Source organism: Ictidomys tridecemlineatus, chromosome 1 (assembly GCF_052094955.1).
Source record: "Ictidomys tridecemlineatus isolate mIctTri1 chromosome 1, mIctTri1.hap1, whole genome shotgun sequence".
NCBI lineage: Eukaryota > Metazoa > Chordata > Mammalia > Rodentia > Sciuridae > Ictidomys > Ictidomys tridecemlineatus.
This window is the reverse complement of record NC_135477.1, coordinates 212,948,079-212,971,894: the sequence shown is the minus strand read 5'-3', so window position 1 is coordinate 212,971,894 and position 23,816 is coordinate 212,948,079. Positions and strand designations below refer to the sequence as shown.

At 32.4% G+C, this 23,816-nt stretch overlaps 1 protein-coding gene across 9 annotated transcripts in view; it reads right to left on the bottom strand.

Moving 5' to 3' along the window:
- The window catches only part of Adamts6 (ADAM metallopeptidase with thrombospondin type 1 motif 6), a 289,202-nt gene that overhangs the window by 52,534 nt on the left and 212,852 nt on the right, over positions 1 to 23,816 (bottom strand). For 6 of the 9 annotated variants that reach the window (XM_078015821.1, XM_078015818.1, XM_040273693.2 and 3 more), the window contains 5 exons: positions 15,735 to 15,868; positions 14,072 to 14,195; positions 12,883 to 12,963; positions 2,616 to 2,779; positions 2,093 to 2,231 (listed from right to left, as the gene is read on the bottom strand). In XM_078015821.1, the coding sequence (XP_077871947.1) occupies positions 2,093 to 2,231; positions 2,616 to 2,779; positions 12,883 to 12,963; positions 14,072 to 14,195; positions 15,735 to 15,868 (642 nt within the window). Of the gene's footprint in view, positions 1 to 574; positions 944 to 1,335; positions 1,425 to 2,092; positions 2,232 to 2,615; positions 2,780 to 12,882; positions 12,964 to 14,071; positions 14,196 to 15,734; positions 15,869 to 23,816 lie in introns of those variants that run through there. The other 3 variants (XR_013423336.1, XM_078015829.1, XM_078015828.1) reach the window with 2 other exon arrangements.

Sequence of the window (23,816 nt, the reverse complement as noted above, 5' to 3'; positions counted from 1 at the left end):
TTTCATACATTTTTACTTCAATAAAATTATAGTTTTTATTCCAAATTAGGTTCTCATGACCTTTTCCTCCCCTTTTTTGTTGGACTATCTCGTCTCTGAACAAATAGAATCACAGGGTTGAAGGAACATTGAGAATTCACTTAATCCCTCCTTGGCCTCAGACAAGACTGTGTCTAAACCATCCCCAAATATAGCAATTTCAGCAAAAGAAGAACAGGCACAGAGAATTCCCCATTCAACATTCTGTCACATACTTGAAGATACTAACATGCTTTCCTTCTCTTCTCTTAGTTGAAAAACCTTAATTTTAAACCTTCCTTATTCAATTTCCTAAACTTTAAATTATTTGGACTCTAATTAGTTTGTCTCACTTTGCCTCAGGGCCATATGTATGCATATTGTTCAAATAGTTTTTGTTGGTAGGTGGAAAAGGGAAGGTTAATGTACAGATTGATTAAAAGGAATTTAATTGGAACAAAGAAATAATAAATGCCACTAAAATATAATGATATAATGCAGTGGCGGCACTCACTTGAACAAATAGTGAATTCATTGAGGATCATCAGCAGTGACATTAGTTGCAAATATCTTTTTATTTCATTAAGAGAAATGGTAATGCATTATAGTTTTTAAAACTCTACATTATAAATTTCCAGCCATTTCACACAAAAAAGTGGATTGGGAATTAGAGAACTTTTAAAATATGCTACAAATTATTCATAAGCCTGTTTCATGATATTTAACCCAGGAGAGAACATTATTATTATTCAGTTGGTTTTTAAATTTTTTTTCATGTGGTATAGTTCTATTTTTCTATTGAAATTAGAGTTATAGTTGATGGATGATTTAATTCTTCTGTGTCTAAAAACACTGCTGAGGGTACAGTTCAGTGGTAGAGTGCTTGCCTAGTCATGATCAAAGGCCCTGGATTTGAATCCCAGCACTAAAAAAAAAAAAAAAGAAAAAGTAAAAATACTGAATTTGGTATATGATAATTATTTCTCTGAAAATGATTTCTCCAAATCAAGCCTTGAAAATCAGAGGTGTTTAGAGATTCAGCAAATAAAAGACAAGACAGGATAAAGTCCATGTGAGAACATGTATTTCTGCACAGATAGGGGATATATTGAATGATTTGGGTTATCAGTCTATTTATTCTAAAATCATGATTCAAAATGTAATTTTTGCTTTTGGAGTGGTGAGGTGCTCTAGCCCGGCCTACCCTAAGGGATAGGTTCTGTTTCCTTGCCTATTGGGATCAAGGTGTATGGTGGAGGCGATGCATTTAGTCTCCAGAGAGAAGGAAGATGCTGCTTGCACAGCACTTCTACTCACCAGTCCATGCAGCAGCAAGGGTGTTGGCTTTGAAGGAAGCCAACTGTCCTGCTCTCCCAGCCAGAGGTAAAGAATTGCATTGGTGGCCACTAGAGGGAGGAGGATTAGGAATAGAGTAAATTGTGGGGAAAAGGCACCCATGAAAAACGCACATGGGACAACCAACACATCACCAACCACTGCCTGGCAGCTACCTCTACCTTTCTAAGGGACTACCGTGAGGTCAGCATCCACCATTAACCCAGAGACCCAGACACCAGGATGACTGTAGCATCCCAGCACACAGTCCCTTAACTTGATGGCTGGAGAAGGGAGTTTTGAATAGGAAGGTGGGAAACACACAAGCATACAAACACAAGCACACAGACATACATTCTCAGCCCCCATTACAAGAAGTTGCATCTGTGACGTCTGCTTCTTACTCATTTTCTTATTTAAAACTCTTGATGTTCTTTACCAAGAATGTGTTCGTGAAAAGCAAACAGCCCACCTTCAAGATAGTCTTGGGAGAAGCACCAGCAGAGACACTCACTGTGCCAAGATGTATTTTACCAACAAATCTGTATAAATTGCATGAGGTTGAAAACAAATGGAATATAATATAATTAAAACAAAGTTACTCTTGCTAAATTACAGCTTGAAGTAAACCTGCAAAAAATGTTTCCAATTAGCTTCTTCAGCAAACAAAAAGCATAGCTCAAAGTATGTTTTGCTTTGCATTCTGACGACTGGGTTGACTGCCTAGTGGGTGTCTTACCTCCAGCACAAGTAGCTGAGCATTCTGACCAAGGCTGATGATTCCACATGAAGCCAACTTCATTATCTCCACTGCCAGTTCGAGTGATAGGAACGTTGAACTTATACCTAATTCCCAAATTTTGTTCCTGGAGCAGAACCTGCCATTGAAAACAACTGGTGAAGATAATTAAAGTACAATGAGCTTTCATTCAGATATTTATTATTTCTTCTGAAGAAGAAAATGTCATAAAGTAAGTCTTTTGAGAAATTTAAGGCAATTCTTCAAATACACGCATTTATATAAAAATTTTTCCATTTTCATGGTTAGTTTGGAGCCATTTCTTCCTTCTGTCTTGCTAGGTTATAAATATATAATTCAAGAAAGCATTGAAAAGACGAAATAGTTATATGAAAGAGCACTATGGCTTTAATTCTGCACAGATTCTATGTCATTGGGCAAATCATTTATGTTATTTATCTTAATTTTACCACCTACCTCATAAAGGGGAATTATGAACAGTAGATATAAAAATGACATTTACCATTATAATAAGATTTTCAGAGGTGGGACCCAGAGCTTCTAAGGATTCAGGTTCATCGGTTGGTCTCTTATAGTGAAAAGCTGTCCCAGCAACATCAAACTTCCTGGGCCAGTCAATAGTCCAGGCACCATTAATATAGTAATCATCCCCTTCAGATTTTAGAGCTGGAAGAAAAATTAAAATCCATCTAAAAATGTGGAACTTCATCTACCTAAAGAGCACAGATTAATTAATGCACTGAAGTACATACAGTGAATACCCATTTTCATCCAGAGAGATGATGCCTGACAAGTTCAAACAGTAATTTGTCATGTGAATGTGGAGAAGATACTACTTAAGTATTTACAATATCACTGATAGAAAAGAGTAAAAGGTTTATTTGGAGAAATAACATGGAACTAGCAAAGAAAATTACAACAAAAAGTAACTAGAAATGGGGGTAGAGGCAGGGAACAGATTTTCCTTTCCAAACATTAAAACAGCAATTATATGATTATGAGGCAGGAACAACCTGTGATACTGGCACACAGACTGATAGGATGAGGGCACCAGAGCTAAGAAATAGATCCAAGTACATGAAAATTTAGTATATGGTAAAGAATACACTTTAAATTGGTAAAGGAAAGATAACAAGAAATGGGGCTAAGACAAAGGACTAGGCTTTTGGGGAAAAAATTGAATCTATATCACATTCTTTATAAATAAATAAATGTCACAATTCTACTCCTAGGTAGATATCTGAAAGAATTAAAAACAGGTACTCAAATATTTGTGTATATATATTCATAGTAATACTATTCCCAATGGGAAAAGATGGAAACAACCCCAAATCCATCAATGAATGAAAAGATAAACAAATTATGGTGTATACAATACAACAGAGTAATACTCAGCCATGAAAAAGAATGAAGTATTGATTGATACACACTATAATGGGATGAACCTCAAAAATATTATGCTAAGTGGAAGAAGCCAGACAGAAAATAGTTACATATTGTATGTTTCCATTTACATAAAATATTCAGAATAGGTAAAAATCCAGAGACAGAAAGCACATTGGTGGTTTCCAGGCATATAGGATAAGGAGAATGTAGATAACTGCTTAACGAACACAGGGTTTTCTTTTGGGTGATAAAAATGTTTTGTGGTGTTCTAAAGGCCATGGAATTATTAACTTTCAATGATTAATTTTATGTAATATGAATTCTACCTCAATAAAAAGAAAGCTAAAAAGAGAAATAATAAATGTCAAATGAATAAATATTAAAATGTAAATGTAGTTAAATCATAAAAAGCAAGAAGAAAATATGGGAGACCTTTTATTACTTATAACATTAGGGTATAAGAAAATTTTCTAAGCATGAAAAGAAACTCAGAAGCTATAAAGGAAGGAGGCTGGGTGTATAACTCGGAGGTAGAACACTTGCCTAGCATGCATTAGGCCCTGGGTTTCATCCCTACACACAAGGGTGCACATAGATGCACATATGATTTTTTGAAACTTCTACAGGATATGTGTGTGTGTGTATGTGTGTGTACATGTTTATTTATTTTAAAAATTTAAAAATATATAGGGCCAAAAAGTGTTTTTAGCATTACTATATAAAATGGCTATAAATAAGTCAGTGATAAAAATGTCAATTAAATTATTTGTTAGTATGCTAACTTAGATGAATAAGCATAACAAAAGAACTAAAAGGTTATGGTTCAGAGAGTCTCTCTGACTCTCTCGACCTCTACCTCCTTTCCTTAATATCATAGGCCATTTTCATCAGCCTTACTCCCCTTATGCCTGACAAATATATTTGCACTTTCTTAATTTCAGATATGTAGTAAAAATTATTTACAAACAAACAAACAAATGAATAAATAAATAAATAAATAAAGCTAATTAATCTTTTGAGATTGGAATATGTCAACCAAATTTAAGGATTATTTGGCCTTGAATTTTTTTTGTATTTTATAATTTTTATTTTCAGCTCTCTCACTTTCAGTTATTTTTCTTCTCATATAAAACACCAAAATTATTTAGGTTTTATAAGGATATCTGAGCCTGAGTTATGTAAAATAGTAAAAATAAAAATGAAAACAACCTCAGAAATTTAGAATTCTCCTTCAATTTGAACTCTCACTTCTCATTTTCTCAACTACAAAATGAAAAGATCCTAATTAGTTGTATCTTAATGTAGCTTAGGAAAAAAGCAAGCATTTAAGAAACACTAAATAAGAATAGACTAAAGGAGGAGCATATGGCATTATGAGCAGGAATTATTAAAGGGAAAAAGAGATTTGCATTTTTATTTTGAGTCTTGGTCTACAGAAAATAGCCTAAAAATAAAAGCGTCTTATTAAATCATAGAAAAGTCTGATATTACTGGTATCCTGTTTCAAGATGTGCTCTGGATATATTCTTAATTTTAAAAAGCTTTATGGGAAAGGCAATGATATTCTAAATGGAATAATAATTCATTTAGGTCTCACTAAGGGTTTCTATAGAGATTAAACCTGAGTGCAAGGATCAAACATCAAACAAATAGCACTTTCACTATTCCCACATACTGGACTTGCTGCCTCATATACAGCTATAAAACTCATAAAATAAATGCATCTGTTATTCTTAGACACTGGAAAGGTTATGCACAGGCTGTGATCTCCCCAGCTTCTGCCTGGAGCCATTCTGTCAGTGTAGAATTGGAGAATCCAAGTAGGGCATGGTGGTTTCCCCAAGTTACGAAGACAGAAAAGAAATTGGGAAGGTGAAGGAGACAGGAATTTGTAGGACCAGAGAAACAGAATAGAGAGAGGGAATATGTCGCTAGTCTGTATGTGTGTATGATAAAATTTTAGGAAGCCAGGAAACAAACAAAAAATCAAGCAAACTACTAGGGAACTATAAGCACAAACATTGCACTTCAACCACCAGGGCATTCAGCAGAGACCTAAGAAGAATCATGCCTTTTACATAGTAGAACTAACAAAATTATAGGTTAAAGGCTGTTTTGGATTCACCTAAACAAAAGCTCAAAAGGCTTGAACTGACCTACAAGTTACTTAACATGCTTTAAAGATATAAAACAAAATCTCAACACAGAAATACCATGAACAACATCAGATGAAAAATGACTAGCAATGCAAAAAGCAGGAAAATGTGAATCAAGCCAGGAAAAATTCTGAGCAAAAGAAACAGACTTGGAAATGGGAAAACTTATGAAATTAGGAGGAAATAATTATCAAGCAGTTATTATAAGTATATTCAATAATTTATAAGAAAAATATAAATACAATAAGAAACTAGAAGACATTATAAACACACACACACACATACACACACATATCAAATATAAACTCAGATCTATATAAAAGAAGAATGCCAGATGATGGTAAATATATGGATTGCTCTAAAATAATTTTTCTTGTTTTTAACTTTTTAAAAAAGATGACTGACTTTTTTTTCTTCTTGTGGTTCCAGTCCTCTAAGCTAAACCCCCTGTCTAATAATTGACTCTTTTAAACCAAAACAATAACAATATATGATAGAATTTGTAACACAAGGAAAAGTAAAAAATAGCACAACAGATGAAAGGGAACAATGGAAGAAAATGTTTTAAGAGTCTTAGATTACAAACAAGATGGTGTAACATTATTTGAAGGTGTACTATGATAAAGATGCATTTTGTAAATCCTAGAGTAACCACTAATCAAATAGAACAAAGAAGTAAAGCTAATAAGCCTCAAACCATTGGTAGAGATCAAATGGAATACTAAAAAACACTTGATTAAGCTGAAAAAATATATGAAAGGAGAATAAAATAGAAAAAAACCCAGAACAAATAGAAAAATAGCAAGGTTGTAGGCTTATATTCAATAATATTGATAATTACATTAAATACAAGTGACCTAAACAAGGAGTTGACAAACTATGGCTCACCATCTGTTTTTGTATATAAAGTTTTACTGGAATACAGTCACACCATTCATTTACATATCATCTATGTCTGCTTTCACACTGGTAAAACTGAAAGTTGTGCCAGAGACTGTATGTCCTGCAAAGCTGAATATATTTTCTATCTGGTTCTTTTTTTAAAAAAAATATTTATTTTTAAACTGTAGTTGGACACAATACTTTCATTTTATTTATTTATTTTTATGTGGTGCTGAGGATCGAACCCAGGGCCTCGAACATGCTAGGTGAGCGCTCTACCACTAAGCCACAACCGCAGCCCACTATCTGGTTCTTTACCAAAAAATTTGACAATCCTTTCTCCCATCTAGGGATTGCTGTTAAGAAATGCTATTAGATACAGTAAGAAATAAATATCAAACTACATTCAGTCTATAAGAAACATTTTAAATACAGAGGTGCCTAGATGTAAAAAGTGATAGAAAGAGATTTGCTATGCAAACATTGATCAGAAGAGAGCTGAAGTGGCTACATTAGTATTAGAGAAAAATGGGCTTTGGGCCACTGAATATAAACAGGAATAAAGAGGAAAATTTAATAATGATGATAGAATGTTCAGCATATCAAGAAGATTTAACAGTCTTTAGTGTGTAGCACGTACAGCAAAGTTTCAAAATAAATGAGGGAAAATCTTACAAACTAACAGGAAAAATAAACAAATCCACAATTCTTCAATAGGATTCTTTCAGTAACTGCTTAAAATATGAAGGCTGGAAATACATGAGAGTATAGAATACTCCACAAAACTGTTCAATCGATGTAAACTATATGACTAATTTTATGGAAAACTCAGTAACACCAGAATATATATCCTTCCAAAGCGTGCTGGGACATAAAACAAAATTCAACAAGAACAAAAACACTAAAATCATACAAAGCATATTTTTTGCCTACGATAGAATTAAACTAGAGATCAATAAAAGAAAAGTATCAAGGAAACTCTTAGATATTAGAAATTAAATAATATTTTCTAAGGTATGGTTCATAAAATAAATAAGAAAATATTTTAAATTGAGTGATAATGAAAATACAACATCAAAATATATGTGAAGTAGTGGTGTTTAGAAGGAAATTTAAAGTGAAAATGTTGATTTTATAGTAGAAAAAATTAAAAATCAATAATAAAAGTTTCTATCTTGAGAAACTAAAAAAAAAATGAACTGAAAAAATAGAAATGATGAAATAAAGAGTGGAAATTAAAGTAATGGAAAATGGACAAACAACAGAGAAAAGCATTTAAACCATAAGCTTGCTCTTTGAAAACATCAATAAAACGAATAAGCCCCAATTAGAATGGTCAAGAAAGATAAAGAAGACTTAAGTTATCTATAAGAGGAATGAAAAGAAGAATGATTGCTATATATCCTATAGACATAAAAAGAATAATAAAGGAATACTGTATATAACCGGATGCCAATAAATTAGAAAACTATTACAGAAACTGAATTTTTGAATTAAAACTTCCCACAAAGAAAACTCCAATCCAAATGGCTTTATGTTGAATTCTATCAAAAATTAAGAAAAAAATATCAATTTTACCCAGATGCTTTCAGAAAATACAGAAACACTTCTCAACTCCTTCTATAAAGCCACACTTACCATGTTGATACTAACATCAACAACAACATCCCAAGACGAAAGACAAATTTCCCTCATGGATGTAGATCAAATTTTCTTAACAAAATATTAGCAAATAAATTTCAGAATATATTAGGATAATACATCATGAGAAAATAATTTTTATCCAAAAAATACTGGATTCAGCAACTGAAAAATCAATCAATGCACTTTTTTAAAAAAAAAAAATTTGTGTAGTTGTAGATGGATAGCATTCCTTATTTGTTTATTTGTATGTGGCGCTAAGGATTGAACCCAGTGCCTCACATGTGCTAGGCAAGCATTCTGCCAGTGAGCTACAGCCTCACCCCTGCCCTTACAACCTTACCAGAGAAAGGAGGAAAATAATAATCATATCAATATATTCAGAAAAATTCAATACCCATTCATGAATAAAATCTTGAAAAAGACCAATAAAGAGCCATAAATCTTCAAGCTATATAATGGAAAAAAATGTTTTCCTTTTAAGCTCAATTAACAAAAGGATATTTAGTTTCCTCACTTCTATTATAATTGTATTGTGTTATAGGTCCTGAACATTATTACAAGGCAAGAGAAAAGAAATAAAAAGCATGAAAATTATAAATATAGAAAACAGTCTTTGCTCATAACTTTATATAGAAAATCCATGAATTTACAAAATAAATATAAGAGGTAGTAAGTGAATATAATTAGGTCTTAGGAAATGAGGGCAATATAAAAGAAAATAAATTAACATACTACTATCATTTGCAATAGTGTCAAAAAGCAGAAAATAGTGATAGATTTAACAAGTGAAAGACCTACACAATAAAAATAAAATTGGTGGAAAAAATCTAAAGACTGAAATAAACACACAGGTGTATCTTTTTGTGTACTTGAAAATTCAGTATTTTTAGGATGTTAATTCTATACAAACTAATAAATAGATTCCATAAATATTTTTGTAGAAATTGACAAGTGGATTCTACAATGTATACAAACATGTAAAAGACTAATTTTGAAAAAGAAATACGAATTTTAGGATCCAATGCTTTTGAATTTCAAGATCCATTAAAAGCTCCATTACTCAATATAGTGTATTTTTTTGCTTAAGGATAGACACAGAGATCAATAGGTGGGACCAAAAATATATCCATATACACATGTTCAGTTGATCTCTAACAAATGTTGTCAAGGTAATTTAATGGGGAAATGATGATCTTTTCAACAAATGGTGCTATAGCAATCACATATTCATATGGAAAAATTGGAATCCCAAGTCTTAATTTATACCTTATATGAAAATCAACTAAAAGTGGACCATATCTTCATGTAAAAACTAAAAGTATAACTTTTTTGTGGGGACAGAAGGGATGCCGGTAACTAAGCCCAGGGCCTTGCACAAGCTAAGCATGCACTCTATCATGAAACTATACCTCTAGTTGGTATAGTTTCATGAAGAAACACTGAAGACAACATTTGCCACCTTGGAATAGGCAAAATCTCTAAGATAGGACATGAAAGCACAAATCATAAAAAGTTTAATAAACTATATTTCATCAGAATTAAAAGACATCACTTAAAAATAAATAAGTAAGGGCCAGGGATGCAACTGTTGCTCAACATGCTTGAACATCTGGGTTGAACCCCCAGTACAAGAAAGAAAGAAAGAAAGAAAGAAAGAAAGAGAGAAAGAAAGAAAGGAAGAAAGGAAGGAAGGAAGGAAAGAAATAAGCCACAAACTAGGAGAAAATATTCATGAAATATACATTTGACAGAGAGTTGTATCCAGAATATATAAAAAATTCATAACTCAAAAAATTTTAAATAGGTAAAATATTTATTTAGTCACTTCACACAAAAAGATATTCATATGGCTAAAATTTTAAAAACTGTCAATACCAAGTATTGATAGGATGTAGAACAACATAAACTCTAATATATATATTACTGGTGGGAATATAAAATTATACATCCATTTTGGAAAATAGTTTAGTGATTTCTTTCTTTTTTTCCAGCTTTATAAGATAACTGAAAAATAAAATTGAATAAATTTAAGGTACCTAATCTGTACTTTCTGATTCTATGAGTTTAACTTTTTTAGAATGTACATATAAAAGAGATTGTGGTATTTTTCTTTATGCATCTGGCTTATGTCATTAGTATAATGTCCTCCCAGTTCATCCACGTTATCACAAATGGCAGGATTTCCTTGTTTTTAAAGGTAGAATAATATTCCACTGTGTAAATATAACACAATTTTTTTATCCACTCAACTGTCAACACAAACTTAGTTATTTCTATGTTTTGGCTATTGTGGATAATGCTGCAATGAATATAGAAATGCAAATATCCCTTTGAGATAGTGATTGTATTTTCTTTGAATATATATTCAAAGAAATTAAATGATTACTGGATTATATGGTATTTATATCTATTTTTTTTCACTTTTTCTAAAGCATTTATTATGAAAAGTTTGGGAGTTTTGTTACAATGGAGGCCCACACACTCACTACGAGGTGGAACCATGAATATTTTACCATCCTGGCTCATTGTCTGTCTGCCCGTCTCTGTCTCTCTCCCATCAGAGTTAATTTTAACCTTGATGTCCTTAAACCACATCTCATAAGTTCTTCTTGCTAGTCAGTTGTGAATTTCTTTTACCCCAGGGGTTTTCAGACAGCAGAACTCTCACAAATAGGAAGGAATTTTATATTCATTTTTATATTTTTATGGACTTTATAGTTTTATTTAATTTTAAGTTTTGCTTATAATTTGTCAGTCCATTTGGAGTTTATTTGGGATCCTGGTGCAAGACAAGGGTCTTGCCCTGGTGTTTTTGTTTCTCATGTAGCTCTATCCTCAAAAGGTTTGTTAAACCAAGCATCCTTTCCTATGGGGCTGGTCACTTTTTACGAACAATGTTGTTGTTTCATAAATGCCTCAGTGCTTTCAAGAAGTCTCTTCTATTCACTTATTTGTCTGTTGACTTACTTTGCTACCACCTTATTTTCTTTTTTTTAAATATTTTTTTGTTTTTTTTTAGGTGGTCACAATATCTTTATTTATTTTTATGTGGTGTCATATAACCCAGTGCCAGGCCAGCGTACCACCACTTTAGCCACATCCCCAGCCCCTACCACCTCACTTTCACAATTTCATTTTATTTATAATGCATTTTATTTATTTATTTATTTCATTACAATCCTTATTACACATATAGAGCACTATTTTTCGTATCTCTGTACATACAGTATGTTCACATCAACTTATGCCATTACACATGTACTCTTTTTTTGCATTACAATTCTTAATACACATATATACCACAATTTTTAATATCTCTGTTTGTATATAAGGTATGTTGGCCCCAAATTCAAATCTTCATACATGCATTTTGTATAAGGATGACATCACATTCCACCACCCTTGTTAATCCCCTTCCTCCTCCCTTTTCCTCCTACCCCTCTTCTCTATCTAGAATTAATTTAATCCTCCCATGCTCTCCCTCCCTACTCCACTATGAGCCACCCCCTCCTTATATCAGAGAAAATATTTGGCATTTTTTTGGGGGGGGATTGGCTAACTTCACTTAGTATTATCTTCTTCAACGCCATCCATTTACCTGCAAATGCCATGATTTTTTTCTTTTTTAGTGCTGTGTAATCTATTTAATTTTTTAAGGAACCTCCATACTGTTTCCCATAATGAAGTAATTACATATTAGATTAAAAATCATATGACTCAGCTATTTTACTCCCAGAATTTTTTCTAGGGGAAATAAAAATACAGGTCCACATAAAGCTGGCCTATGAATGTCCAATTTATAATGGTCAAAAACTAGTAATATGAATTAAGTATACATCAATAAGTGAATGCACAAATTACAGTATATTCACACAACAGAATACTATTTGACAATAAAAAGGAATGAACAATGGAAATGACAATATAAAAGAATCTCAAAACCATGTTGAGTGCAAAAAGCCAGATTACTCTGATCTTATTTATGTGAAATGCTAGAATAATTAAAAATAATATATACAATGTCAAAAAGTAGATCAATGTTTGCCTGAAGGAATTTGACTGCAAAGTGGAATCAAAGAGTTTTAGAATCACAGAAATGTTCCATTATCTTAGTCATGGTTTTTTTTTTAATTTTTGAAAAAAAAATATATATTTTAGTTTTAGGTGAACATAATATCTTTATTTTTATGTGGTGCTGAGGATTGAACCCAATGCCTCATGTATGCTAGGCAAGCACTCTACCACTGAGCCACAACCCCTGCCCCCTTAGTCATGGTTTTTATAAAGATAAATAAATAGGTGTATACACACACATACACATATAATTTTTAATATTATGTGAACTTACACTTATAATGGTTTAGTATATGTAAATTATAGCTAAATAAAATTGAATTAAAAAATAAATAATTAACCCAGTTAAGAGTAAGATTTAGGGGCTGGGGATGTAGCTCAGTTGGTAGAGTGCTTGCCTCAGCATGCACAAGGCCCTACGTTGGATCCTCAGCATCACATACAGACAAAGAGTAAGACTTAATAAAACACTAATTTTTCTGATTAGCAACTTTACATGTAGTCTTATAAAACTTGGAATTTCCTTCATTTTAGCATGAGTGTTTTACCTTGAAGCAGTATGTTTTTTGCTTCTTGATTTGTGCTGCTTTTCCTCATTAATTTTTAAAATCTAGCAAAATAGCTTACCAATATAATTCTTTGACACAGCAATTTCCCTGACTTCAATGTGAACAGACCCTCTTGGTATTTGCACCACTTCCATGTAACCTGGAACATAGAAGATAGTCAATTATAAGCACCTGCAGCCAGAAAATGAGTGTTAGTAACATTCAATAATAACAGTTCTTAATTTTTCTATTATTATTTCTTGGACTCTGTACTTTATAAATTATGAAATATTGGTAAATTTTCTTTGGGTTCACAAATTCATAAATAAATTTTATAGAAAAAGTATTGATTTTTCTCAAATTTAGAGATACTTTTAAAGTCTCAACAAGTATAATATCTTTTTTTTTCTCAACACATGACTTTCATCAATACTCTGTGGGTTTTCACACTTTAAAGAAATATAGTAGGCCTGGGGTTGTAGCTCAGTGGTAGAGTGCTTGCCTGGCACGTGTGAGGCACTGAGTTCAATCCTCAGCACCACATAAAAATAAATACATAAAATAAAGGTATTGTGTCTATCTACAACTAAAAACATTTTAAAAAAGAAAGAAAGAAACATGGTAAACTGTCACAGTGGCACATTCCTGTGGTCCCAGCTATTCAAGAGGTAGGAGGATTGCTTGAGCCCAGGAGTTTGAGGCCAGCCTGGGTAATAGTGAGACTCCATCTCAAAATAACAATAATAACAACAAAAATATTAATTCTAGGTCTGGGCATCAATCAATGGTGGAGTGCTTGCCTTTCATTCAACCCCCAGCACCACAAAAAAAGAAAAGAAAGAAATATGGCTAAATGGAGTCATATAGAAAATAACATTTCCTTAAAACATCTTATATAAATATATGAATATAATTTTTACTTATTTTTATTTTTAAAATATCTCACATGTTTATTGGTGCATTATAATTATACATAATAGTGGGATTATTACATATTCATATATGTTTACAATGTAACAACATGATGGAATCAATATTGTTACCCAGTATCTCTCCTTTCTTTCCCTCTCCTCCTCCCTCCCTTTGGATCCCTTTCCTCCACTCTACTGGTCTCTCTTCTGTTTTACATGAAGTCACATTTAATACTTAAGTGACTGAAAACACTATCTGCCTAAATAAAGAAAATTAAAAATTAAGTGGGAGGAAAAACCAAGTGTTAGGGATGTTCCAAGTATACCAGAGGAGGAATTCTCTCTCTATACACTCACCTCCTCTGGGCAAGGAGTCATTGAAGAACCCTTCAATGGCATCACACGTGCTTCCATCCCCTCCACAAACACGACATCTATCTTCCCTAGCATCAGATCCCAAAATATTATCACAACCTACATGCTGAAAATAGAGAAGAAAATTTAGTGCATAAAAAATAGAAATTCTTGGAACCATAACTAATATATATATATATAACTAACTGATTTACTAGTTTTTCCAGTAAAGAAAATCAAATAGGAAATACTTTTCCATTTACTTTCACTCATCAATAATTATCAGCTAACATTTCTCAACACCTAGGTTTAAGGAAAAAAATTTTGATTCCCTAAAAATGTATGCCTATATTTATAACTTAGATATCTCCTTCACTTGTAAATATCATGCTCTAATTCTTAAAATATTATTATAATATATTAGCAACAGGGTCTGTACTCTCAACCAAGAAATCTAAAAACTAAGAAAAAATGACTATAATCCTCTATAGGGTTATAACAGCAAGAGTCCTGACTGAGAATATGTTTTGTTCTACTTAATCCAATTGTTAGTGTTGAACTCACATTTGGGTAAATCTTTAAAAATGAGAATCTTTTCCTACTCGGTGAATAAAATTGCCATAAACAAAAAGAAAATGTAGCATACAATTTAAGAAGCTGAAATATCACCTTTAAATTTTGCATTTATTTATAAAAATGTGGATTTAAAATATATATTTGGTATATATTTAGGTGCTTAAATTTGTACATTTGCCATTAGCCACTGATATCATACATGTAATTCCTGAAGTTTGTATTGTCACAAAACCAACTTTCTTCTTCAAGGAAATAAAGTACCCTTGCACACACAGATAAGTATACACACACACACACACACACACACACACACACACAATGAATCATTTAATACATTTGGAGGCAAGTAACCAGAAGGATAGGAGCTTTTCCAAGAAATTATGAGATTAAGCAAAATAGACAATACTTTTCTATCTCAGTTTGTATCACTTAGTTATGTGTTTCTCTTTAAAGTAAAACAAAACCAAACAAGAATTTTAAAAAGTATGAGAACAGTAGGCTTTGTGGCTTTTGTTATTATGATAAGATTCACACACAAGTTTAAGAAACATAGTTTGGATTTACTTCCACAGTTTCCAAGTAGTTTGACTAATATTCTAAAGTAAATGCTTTAATAATATAAACACTAACACTATAATGAAAACCATTGTAAATGCTTCAAAAGGAGATAAAGTAGGAGGAGCATGGCTATTTCTCACTTTGAAGAAGAATTATGATACAAAATATATAAAATCTTCCAATGAGAACATATGGTAGCCATATGAATGAGTTGGATTTTGTTACCTCTCTTTTTCTGTCATTTTGTTTGTAAACAGAACAGAAGAATAATGGAAATTAAAGTTCAAAACATTTCAGACCCCTGGCAATTGCTATAAACATAACTAGAATACCAGAATAAATTTCATTTGCATGGTACTTAAATATGAATGGGTCATTCTACAAGCTACATATGTTGTTATCCTTTATTGGAAATTGAATTTCCCTAAAATGTGCTTTTTTTTTAATGGAACATAGAATTAAATAGGAGCTACTAACTAAGAAAAAGAAAGGTCTCAAAAATCCCAACAAAGAAGAGTAAAATCTGAGCAACCTTGCACTCTCCATTGATACAGATATCCAGCGAGTCCGCATTGCATTGGGTCCCATCAATCACTGCAGGGGCACGCTCAGTGTAGAAATTGTAACCTTCAGCCAAGCAGTTTAATGCACAAGGTTTTACCCCACCTGGAGAAATAAATAAAGGAGAAAAAATGGAGTGGATCTCCCACTGAATAGTGATTCAGTATTATCAATTGCAAATTCATAGTTCACATAAGCACTATTCCCTGACTATACACCTAGATATGAAAGTTTCTCTCTCTCTCTCTCTCTCTCTCTCTCTCTCTCTCTCTCTTTCTCTCTCCCTCTCTCTCTCCCTCTCTCTCTCAGTTCTGGGAATCAAATCTAATGTATTGCACATGCCAGGCAAGCATTATTTCTTCTTCTATAAAAAATTCATGTTTATTTTCATTGATAATGCAACTTAAAGATGACTTGCTGAGAAGGTTTACCATTTTCAGGTACTTTCATTATATATTTACAATATATTTTAGGTCAAAAAAGAATCACAGTGGAAGTACTTGAATGTTTAAAACATGTATAGAAGAAAAACAATATTAAAATACTAAATAAATAAAGTGTAAAAAGTCTTGAAACAGGGGCTAGGGTTGTGGCTCAGTGGTAGAGCTCTCGCCGAGCATGTGTGAGGCACTGGGTTCGATCCTTAGCACCACATAAAAATACAAAAAAACAAACAAACAAAAAAAAACAAACAAAAAAAACAAAATAAAGGTATTGTGTCCATCTACAACTAAAAAAGAAATTCTTAAAAAAGATAGAGAGAATCTTGAAGCAAAGAACAAATAAGAACTTGTATAACAAATAAGAATTTCGGTTACATAAGCTTCTGAAGCTAATACAAAAACACTGCCAGGATATGTTAGTTATAAAACAAAACTAAGTTTGTACCTGTCTTATTTTATCACACTTAATGAGCTTGGCTTTAGCATAGAGATAAATGTTTGTGAGATTAGCAAATCAAAGATAAAAGTAATTATAGGGCTGGGGTTGTGGCTCAGTGGCAGAGCACTTGCTTCACATATGTGAGGCACTGGGTTTGATCCTCAGCACCATGTAAAAATAAACAAACAAAACAAAGATACTTTTTTTAAAAAGTAACTATAGAATTAAATTTGAATAATTCTTATGTGATAAATAATTAGACAAATCTGAATAGTAAAACAATATCTAATGTTATTTTGTGAACAAATGCATTTAATAACTTGAGTATTTTCATTTTAACATAGAAATTTATATTTTTTAATGGTAAAGTTAAAAATAGGCAAAATAATCGCAATTAACAAACAGTACATATTATGGCTTTACAGTATATCAGAAAATAGAAATAGATGTGGACTTATTGTAATGAAAATAGCACATGGTAAAGCTAGTATTTACAAATGTGTAATTATTGCCAGAAATTATAATGTAAGAATATTTTCTTTAAAATCTTTACTTCATGAAATTTAAAACATTTTGGCCTTATCATAGGTAGAATGACAAATTTTCTTTGAAATAAAAATGACTACTTCTAATAAAATAATAACAGCAGAAATGAAATCTTAAGCACAGGTCTCAGTGAATTTCTTAGAAACCAGGTTGTTCCCAGGTGGAAGCATGTAAACTAAAGGAGGAGACTGAGTGGTACAGTCAAGAATAAAACAGAGCATACATTCCACTAGGAGATAGCTCTTACAGTTAAAATGCCAAGCAAAAAGATGTCCCAGTGTTATCAGACACTGTTTCTTCAAGAGAAGATGAAACCCGAGATCTTTTCAATGTAAAATCTTCTGAATTTTAACTGTTGGCAAAACTGGCTCTTAAACTATCAGTTTATAAACCTCTGGTCTGAGTCCATGTTTTCTTTCATCTCCAGTGGAAGCTTCTACATAACTTATAATGTTATTTTTAGGCTTAGGTTAATTATACATTTTGCTACACTGGTCACAGAAACAACAAGCAGTAAATACAATAATTTCTTCCTGAAATGATAGTCAAACTATATATATTTATTTTATAAGATTCTTTTTTTTAAAAGAGAGAGAGAGAGGAGAGAGAGAGAGAGAGAGAGAGAGAGAGAGAGAGAGAGAGAGAGAGAGAGAGAGAGAATTTTTAATATTTATTTTTTAGTTCTCGGCGGACACAACATCTTTGTTGGTATGTGGTGCTGAGGATCGAACCCGGGCCGCACGCATGCCAGGCGAGCGCGCTACTGCTTGAGCCACATCCCCAGCCCTTTATAAGATTCTTATCAATAAAATTTCTCTGCATTTTCATGAATGTTCATTACTAACTAATATAGTTATTTTATCATTGTTAATTATTATAATTTGGAATTAACTGCAGCATTTTATATGTCAAGCTTTAAAAAGAGAACTTGGCATTTTTTTTTACTCAACTTTAACATATTTGATAGGAAGGACATATAAATATTCTGGTTGTATCCCTTAGCCAACTACGTCATAAAATAAGAATAAATTTCTTCTCTGCTTATTGCTGATGATGTGTTCATCTTTGTTCTGACATAATGAGTTTTTAGAAGAGATGCTGCTGGGTGACAACAGTAAGATGGACAAACAGAAACACTCTAACATCTTTTACAGAAGCACTGATTTTTATAACTACCTGCAGATGAGAGTACCTTTGTGGGAGTCTAAGAATACAGTGGAGAAGTTCCATCATACCATTAGAACAAAAATTCCAAAAACAGGTACACTGAAAGGGTTTAAGAATAGTTTCACCCTGATTGCATCACACCTCCCTCAAAGTAGCATGGCTCAGTAAAAAGAGAGATCACTCAGCTCATGATTTCTCCCACAGGAAAAAGACAAAAGAGTGATCACTAGGTTCCCCTGCTCTGTGGGATACTTCCAGGAATCCCACTTCCTTCTCATTCCACCCAGAATACTGAGGTGGTAGGCATGGATGAACTGGAAGCAGAAAAAGAGAGGCATAACTAACTATTCCATTGACTCTATCAGAAAGTCCATGCATACCTATAGACTCTTCCACAAATGGCCCTTGGGCACCCCCAAAACTCTGCCTATCTACTGCCTATTCCCTGAGGCCAGCAGTCAAAGCATGACCTTATAGACGGTGAGTGCAAGGGCTTAACAAGGACATCTGGCTCAGCTTTGTGGGACTCGACACAGGCACACATCTTAGGCATTTTAATGGGCACCACCCTAGAGAAAATAAACAAGAGGCTCTTTAGCATTAGCTTTGTGGGATCCAGAGAGAGCATACCATCTTAAGATTTTTTTCCTCAAGAGGAAAAAAGAGCTGTAGAGTAGACATGATGATAGTCAAGTCCTGATGGAGCTCAGATTCCTAACTGGGCTATTTGGAAAAGATGCATCATTCCAGGATCCAGTCAGTAAAGACTACAGGAGGTAAGTTCTTCAGATGTGAAGACACAGACTTCAAAAAACAAGAAAATGCAAAAAATATGATACCACCAAAGGAACACAATAATAGTCCAGTAACTAACCATAAAGAAATGGAGATTTGTAAATGGTTTGTCAAAGAATTAAAGATAATTGTTTGGGTTGGAAGTGTACTCGGTTAGTAGAGCATGAACTTAGAGTGCATGAGGCCTTGGGTTCAATTCCCAGCAGCATGGTGGTAGTGGTGGTGGTGTGGGGGGAGTTTAAAGAAGCTACAAGACAGCAGATGGACAATTCACTGAAATTAGAAAATAAGCAATACATGAAAACAATGAGTTTTTACAGTTTAAACAACTGTAACATTCACATTATGGAAATCCTGATAGGAGAAAAGAGAGAAAAGAAAAAAGAAAGATTATGTAAAGAAATAATAGCTGAAAATCCTCAAATATAAGAAGAGAAATGGACATCCAGGTACATGAAGTATAAAGTTTCCCAATAAGGTTCAACCAAAGATTTTACAAAGATAAAATCAAACTATCAAAAATCAAGGAAAATGTCAGGCATGATGGTACACAACTGTAATCCTTGTGATTCTGGAGGCTGAATCAGGAGGATTGTAAGTTCAAGGTCAGCCTCAGCAACTTAGTGAGACCCTGTCTCAAAGTATAAAATAAAAAGGACCTGGAATGGAGCTCAATGGTAAAGTGCCACTGGGTTCAATTCCCCAGTACCAAGTAAATAAATAAAAGAAAAGAAATGTTGAAAGAAACAAGAAAAAAAAAAAGTTCACCACATACAAAGGAACTCCAAAGGTCTACTAAAAGATTTCTCTGCAATCCTTGCAGGCCAGCAGAGAATAGGATGGTACATTCATCTGGCTGAAAGAAAAAACTGCCAACCAAGAATACTTTACCTGACAAAGCTGTCCTTCAGAAATGAAGGAGAGATAAAGATTTTTCCAGACAAACAAAAGCTGAAGGAGTTCATCACACTAGACCTGCTATACAAGAAATGCTAAAGGGAGTTCTTCAAGCTGAAATGAAAGGATGCTAATTAGTAACATAAAAACACATGATAGAATAAAATTCACTGGTAAATGTAAGTATATAGTAAAATTCAGAATACTCTAAATATTCTCATGGTGGTAAGTAAATCACAACTCTAGTATGAAGGCTAAAACACAAAAATACTAAAAAAACTATAGCTACAATAATTTGTTAAAGGATACACAACATAAAAAGTTTTAAAATGTGACATCAAAACCATAAAACAAGTGAAAGTATACTTTTATATATGGTTATAACTATAAGAGGCTTCATGTAAATCTCATGGTAACTACAATGAAGCTAAAATCCTAGTAGGTACACAAAAGAGAAACAGAAAGCATCAAAGCATACAACTTATCAATTCTACAACACATCAATTCAATAAAGATAGCAAGAGTAGAAAAAGGATCAAAAGGACCTATAAAATAGCCCCCTAAAAACAAAACTTACTATTGACAAAATGGCAATAGTAAGTCCTTACCTACCAATATTAATTTTAAATATGAACATTAAATTCTGCAATCAAGACATAGAGTGTCTGAAAGGATAAAAATCAAGACTCAACTTCACACTGCTTACAAGTGATAGACTTCACATTTAAGGATACACATATACACATACACATATAATAAAAGTGAAGAGATGGGGAAAGATATTGCCTGAAAAAAATGAGGAAAGCATAGTCTCTTTCCTAAGAGATGTTCACATGCAAAAGAGTCAGATTTGATCCTTATTATACACCTTACACAAAAACTATCTCAAAATAGAATGAGAGTCCAATATCCAAAACATATAAGGAACTGATACAACTCAACAATAAAACAATAATAGTAAAAGAAGAAATGACACAACTGGTAAAGAGCCTGAGTAGACATTTTTCCAAGGAAGACATGCATATGCCAAGTAGGTACATCAAGTGTAAAACCTTTCCCTGATCATCAGAGAAATGTAAATCAAAATGAGATATCATCTCACACCCACTAGAATGTCTATTAGCTAAAAGTCAAAAGATAAAAACTGGTGGCAAGTGTGTTAAGAAAACAGAGTCCTTATGTGTTCTTTAATAGGAATGAAAATTGGTAATGCCATAGTGGAAAACAAATATGGATGTTCCTCAAATCATTAAAAACAGAACTGCCATATGCTTCTACAATCCTACCTCTGGATATGTATCTAAGGAAAATTAAATCATAATGCAACTAAACAAAAATATCTAGAAAATCTTAAATACTAAAACAATTCAGTTTTGAGTGACCCAAAGGTCAAAGAAGAAAGCACAACGTAAATAAAATATTTTGCACTGAAAGAAACAAAGTTAGAACACATCAAATTTGGGAATGTAGGAGAGCAAAATAACTGAAAATAAATAACATTATAAATATAAAAGAAAAATTAAAGCCTTAGAAAAAGATAAGCAACAAAAAATAGTCCTAATGCCAAAACTTGGATGTTTAAAAAGATTAAAAAATCAATAAACCCAAAGCAAGACTGAGTAAGAAAAATACAGAAGACATAAATTATCAGTATTAGAAATAAAAGAGCATATATCACTACAGAGCCTATACATATTAAACAAGATAAGAAAGTTATCATCAATTCATGTTACTAAATTGGACAACAAGGATGTAACATGAATTTCTTAAACTGAAACAGAAGGAAGTTTAAAAAAATCTGAATAGCCTTTTTTTTTTTTTCCCTCTTTGGTACTAGGAAATAAACTGAGAGACGCTTAATCTCTGAGCCACATTCCCAACATTTTTATATTTTATTTTGACACAGGGTCTCACTAAGTTACTTAGGACCTCACTAAGTTCCTCAGGCTGGCTTTGAATTCACCATCCTCCTGCCTCAGCCTCTCAAGCCACTGGGATTACAGGGGTAGGAATACAATTTGTAATAACTAGTTTTACAAAGGAAATATAAGCTTGGGTAAATTTATCAGTGAAATTTATTGTAAGTAAGAAATAATATCAATCCTTCAAAGTCTTTTAAAATATGGATTCTACTTCTGTAGGCAAGAGTATCTCTGATTACCAAACTTGCCAAAAATGCAACAAGAAAAAAATTTATGAATCACTATTCCTTATAAAGTATATGCAAATGTTTTTAATAAAACATGACAAATTAAATCCAAATATATATAAAAGTAAACATATTATTATCATATGAGGTTTATCCTGGGAATAGAAGGTTGATTCCATATGGTAACATCTATCAAGACAATCAGAATATTAACAGAAAAAAATAAAATCAATACAAATTATACTGGAGGACCAATCTACTGCATTAAAACAAAAAATAAAAGGCATAAATATAGAAATAGATTATCTCAGCTTCCAGATAAAAAGACTATTTATCATGAAAATATTAAGTAATATATAACTTTAAAATATTGGAAATATGGAAAGGCCATAACATAAGAAATTATATACAAAAATTAATTTATTTTTATATGCTAGAACATGCAATTAAAATGAAAATTTCAAAAGTTTTATTAACAACAGTACAAAAACCATAAATTACTCAGAAACATATTTAATAAAAGATGTGCCAGGAGCTTGTATTCCAAAACTACAAAACATAACAGAGAAATTAGAGCAGACATAAATAAACAGAAATATTTTCCATATGCATTGGAAAATTCAGTATTGCTAAAATCTCAGTTCTCCCTCATAAATAGGTCTAGTAGGTTTTTCTGTAGACAGTAACTACTGGATTGCAAGTTCAAGACTGGCCTCAGACACTTAGCGAGACTCTGTCTCAAAATAAAAAATAAAAAGGGATGGGGATGTAACTCATGGTAGAGTACCCTTGGGCTCAATGCTCAGTACTGTGAATAAATGCAAATTAATTAAGTAAAAGATGCTTTGGAAATTGCACAAATGAATGGAAACTAAACAAAATGTTCTTGAATGAACAACAGGTCAATTTAAAAAATAAAAAAGAAAATTTAAAAATATTTTGAGACTAATGAAAATGGAAACACAACATACCAAAACCTAGGGAAAGCAGGAGAAGCAGTACTAAGAAGGATATTTATAGCAATAAGCCCCTACATTAAAAATAAAAAGAGAGAGGGATGGAGGGAAGAAGGGGGGGGGAGAGAGAGAGAGACAGATAGACATAGAGATGGGGAGGTACGCAGTAAAGAGAGAAAAATATTCCAAACAAACATTGGAACAATGCAACTCAAAGGTTATAAGAACAAATAAAACTCAAAATTAATAGAAGGAAAGAAATAACAAAGGTTAGAACAGAAATTATAATGGAAAAAAGGAATATCACATAAAAGATTAAAGAAATGAAGAGTTTGTTTTTTGATAAGAAATACTAAATTTACAAACTGTTAGCTAGACTAACCAAGAAACTAAGAAAAAGACCCAAACAACAGCAACAAAAAAATCAGAGGTGAAAAGGGAGCTAGTACACCTGATTCCACAGTAATACAAAGGACAATTAAGGATTATTATGAACAACTATAAACCAAAAATAACATTGAAATCGTGGATACATTTTCCTTTTAATACTGCTTTTGCTGCATTCCATAGGATTTGGTATGTTGTATTTCCATTTTCATTTGTCTCAAAATATTTTTTTAATAATTTCCCTTTCGAATTTTTATTTGACCATTGGTTGATC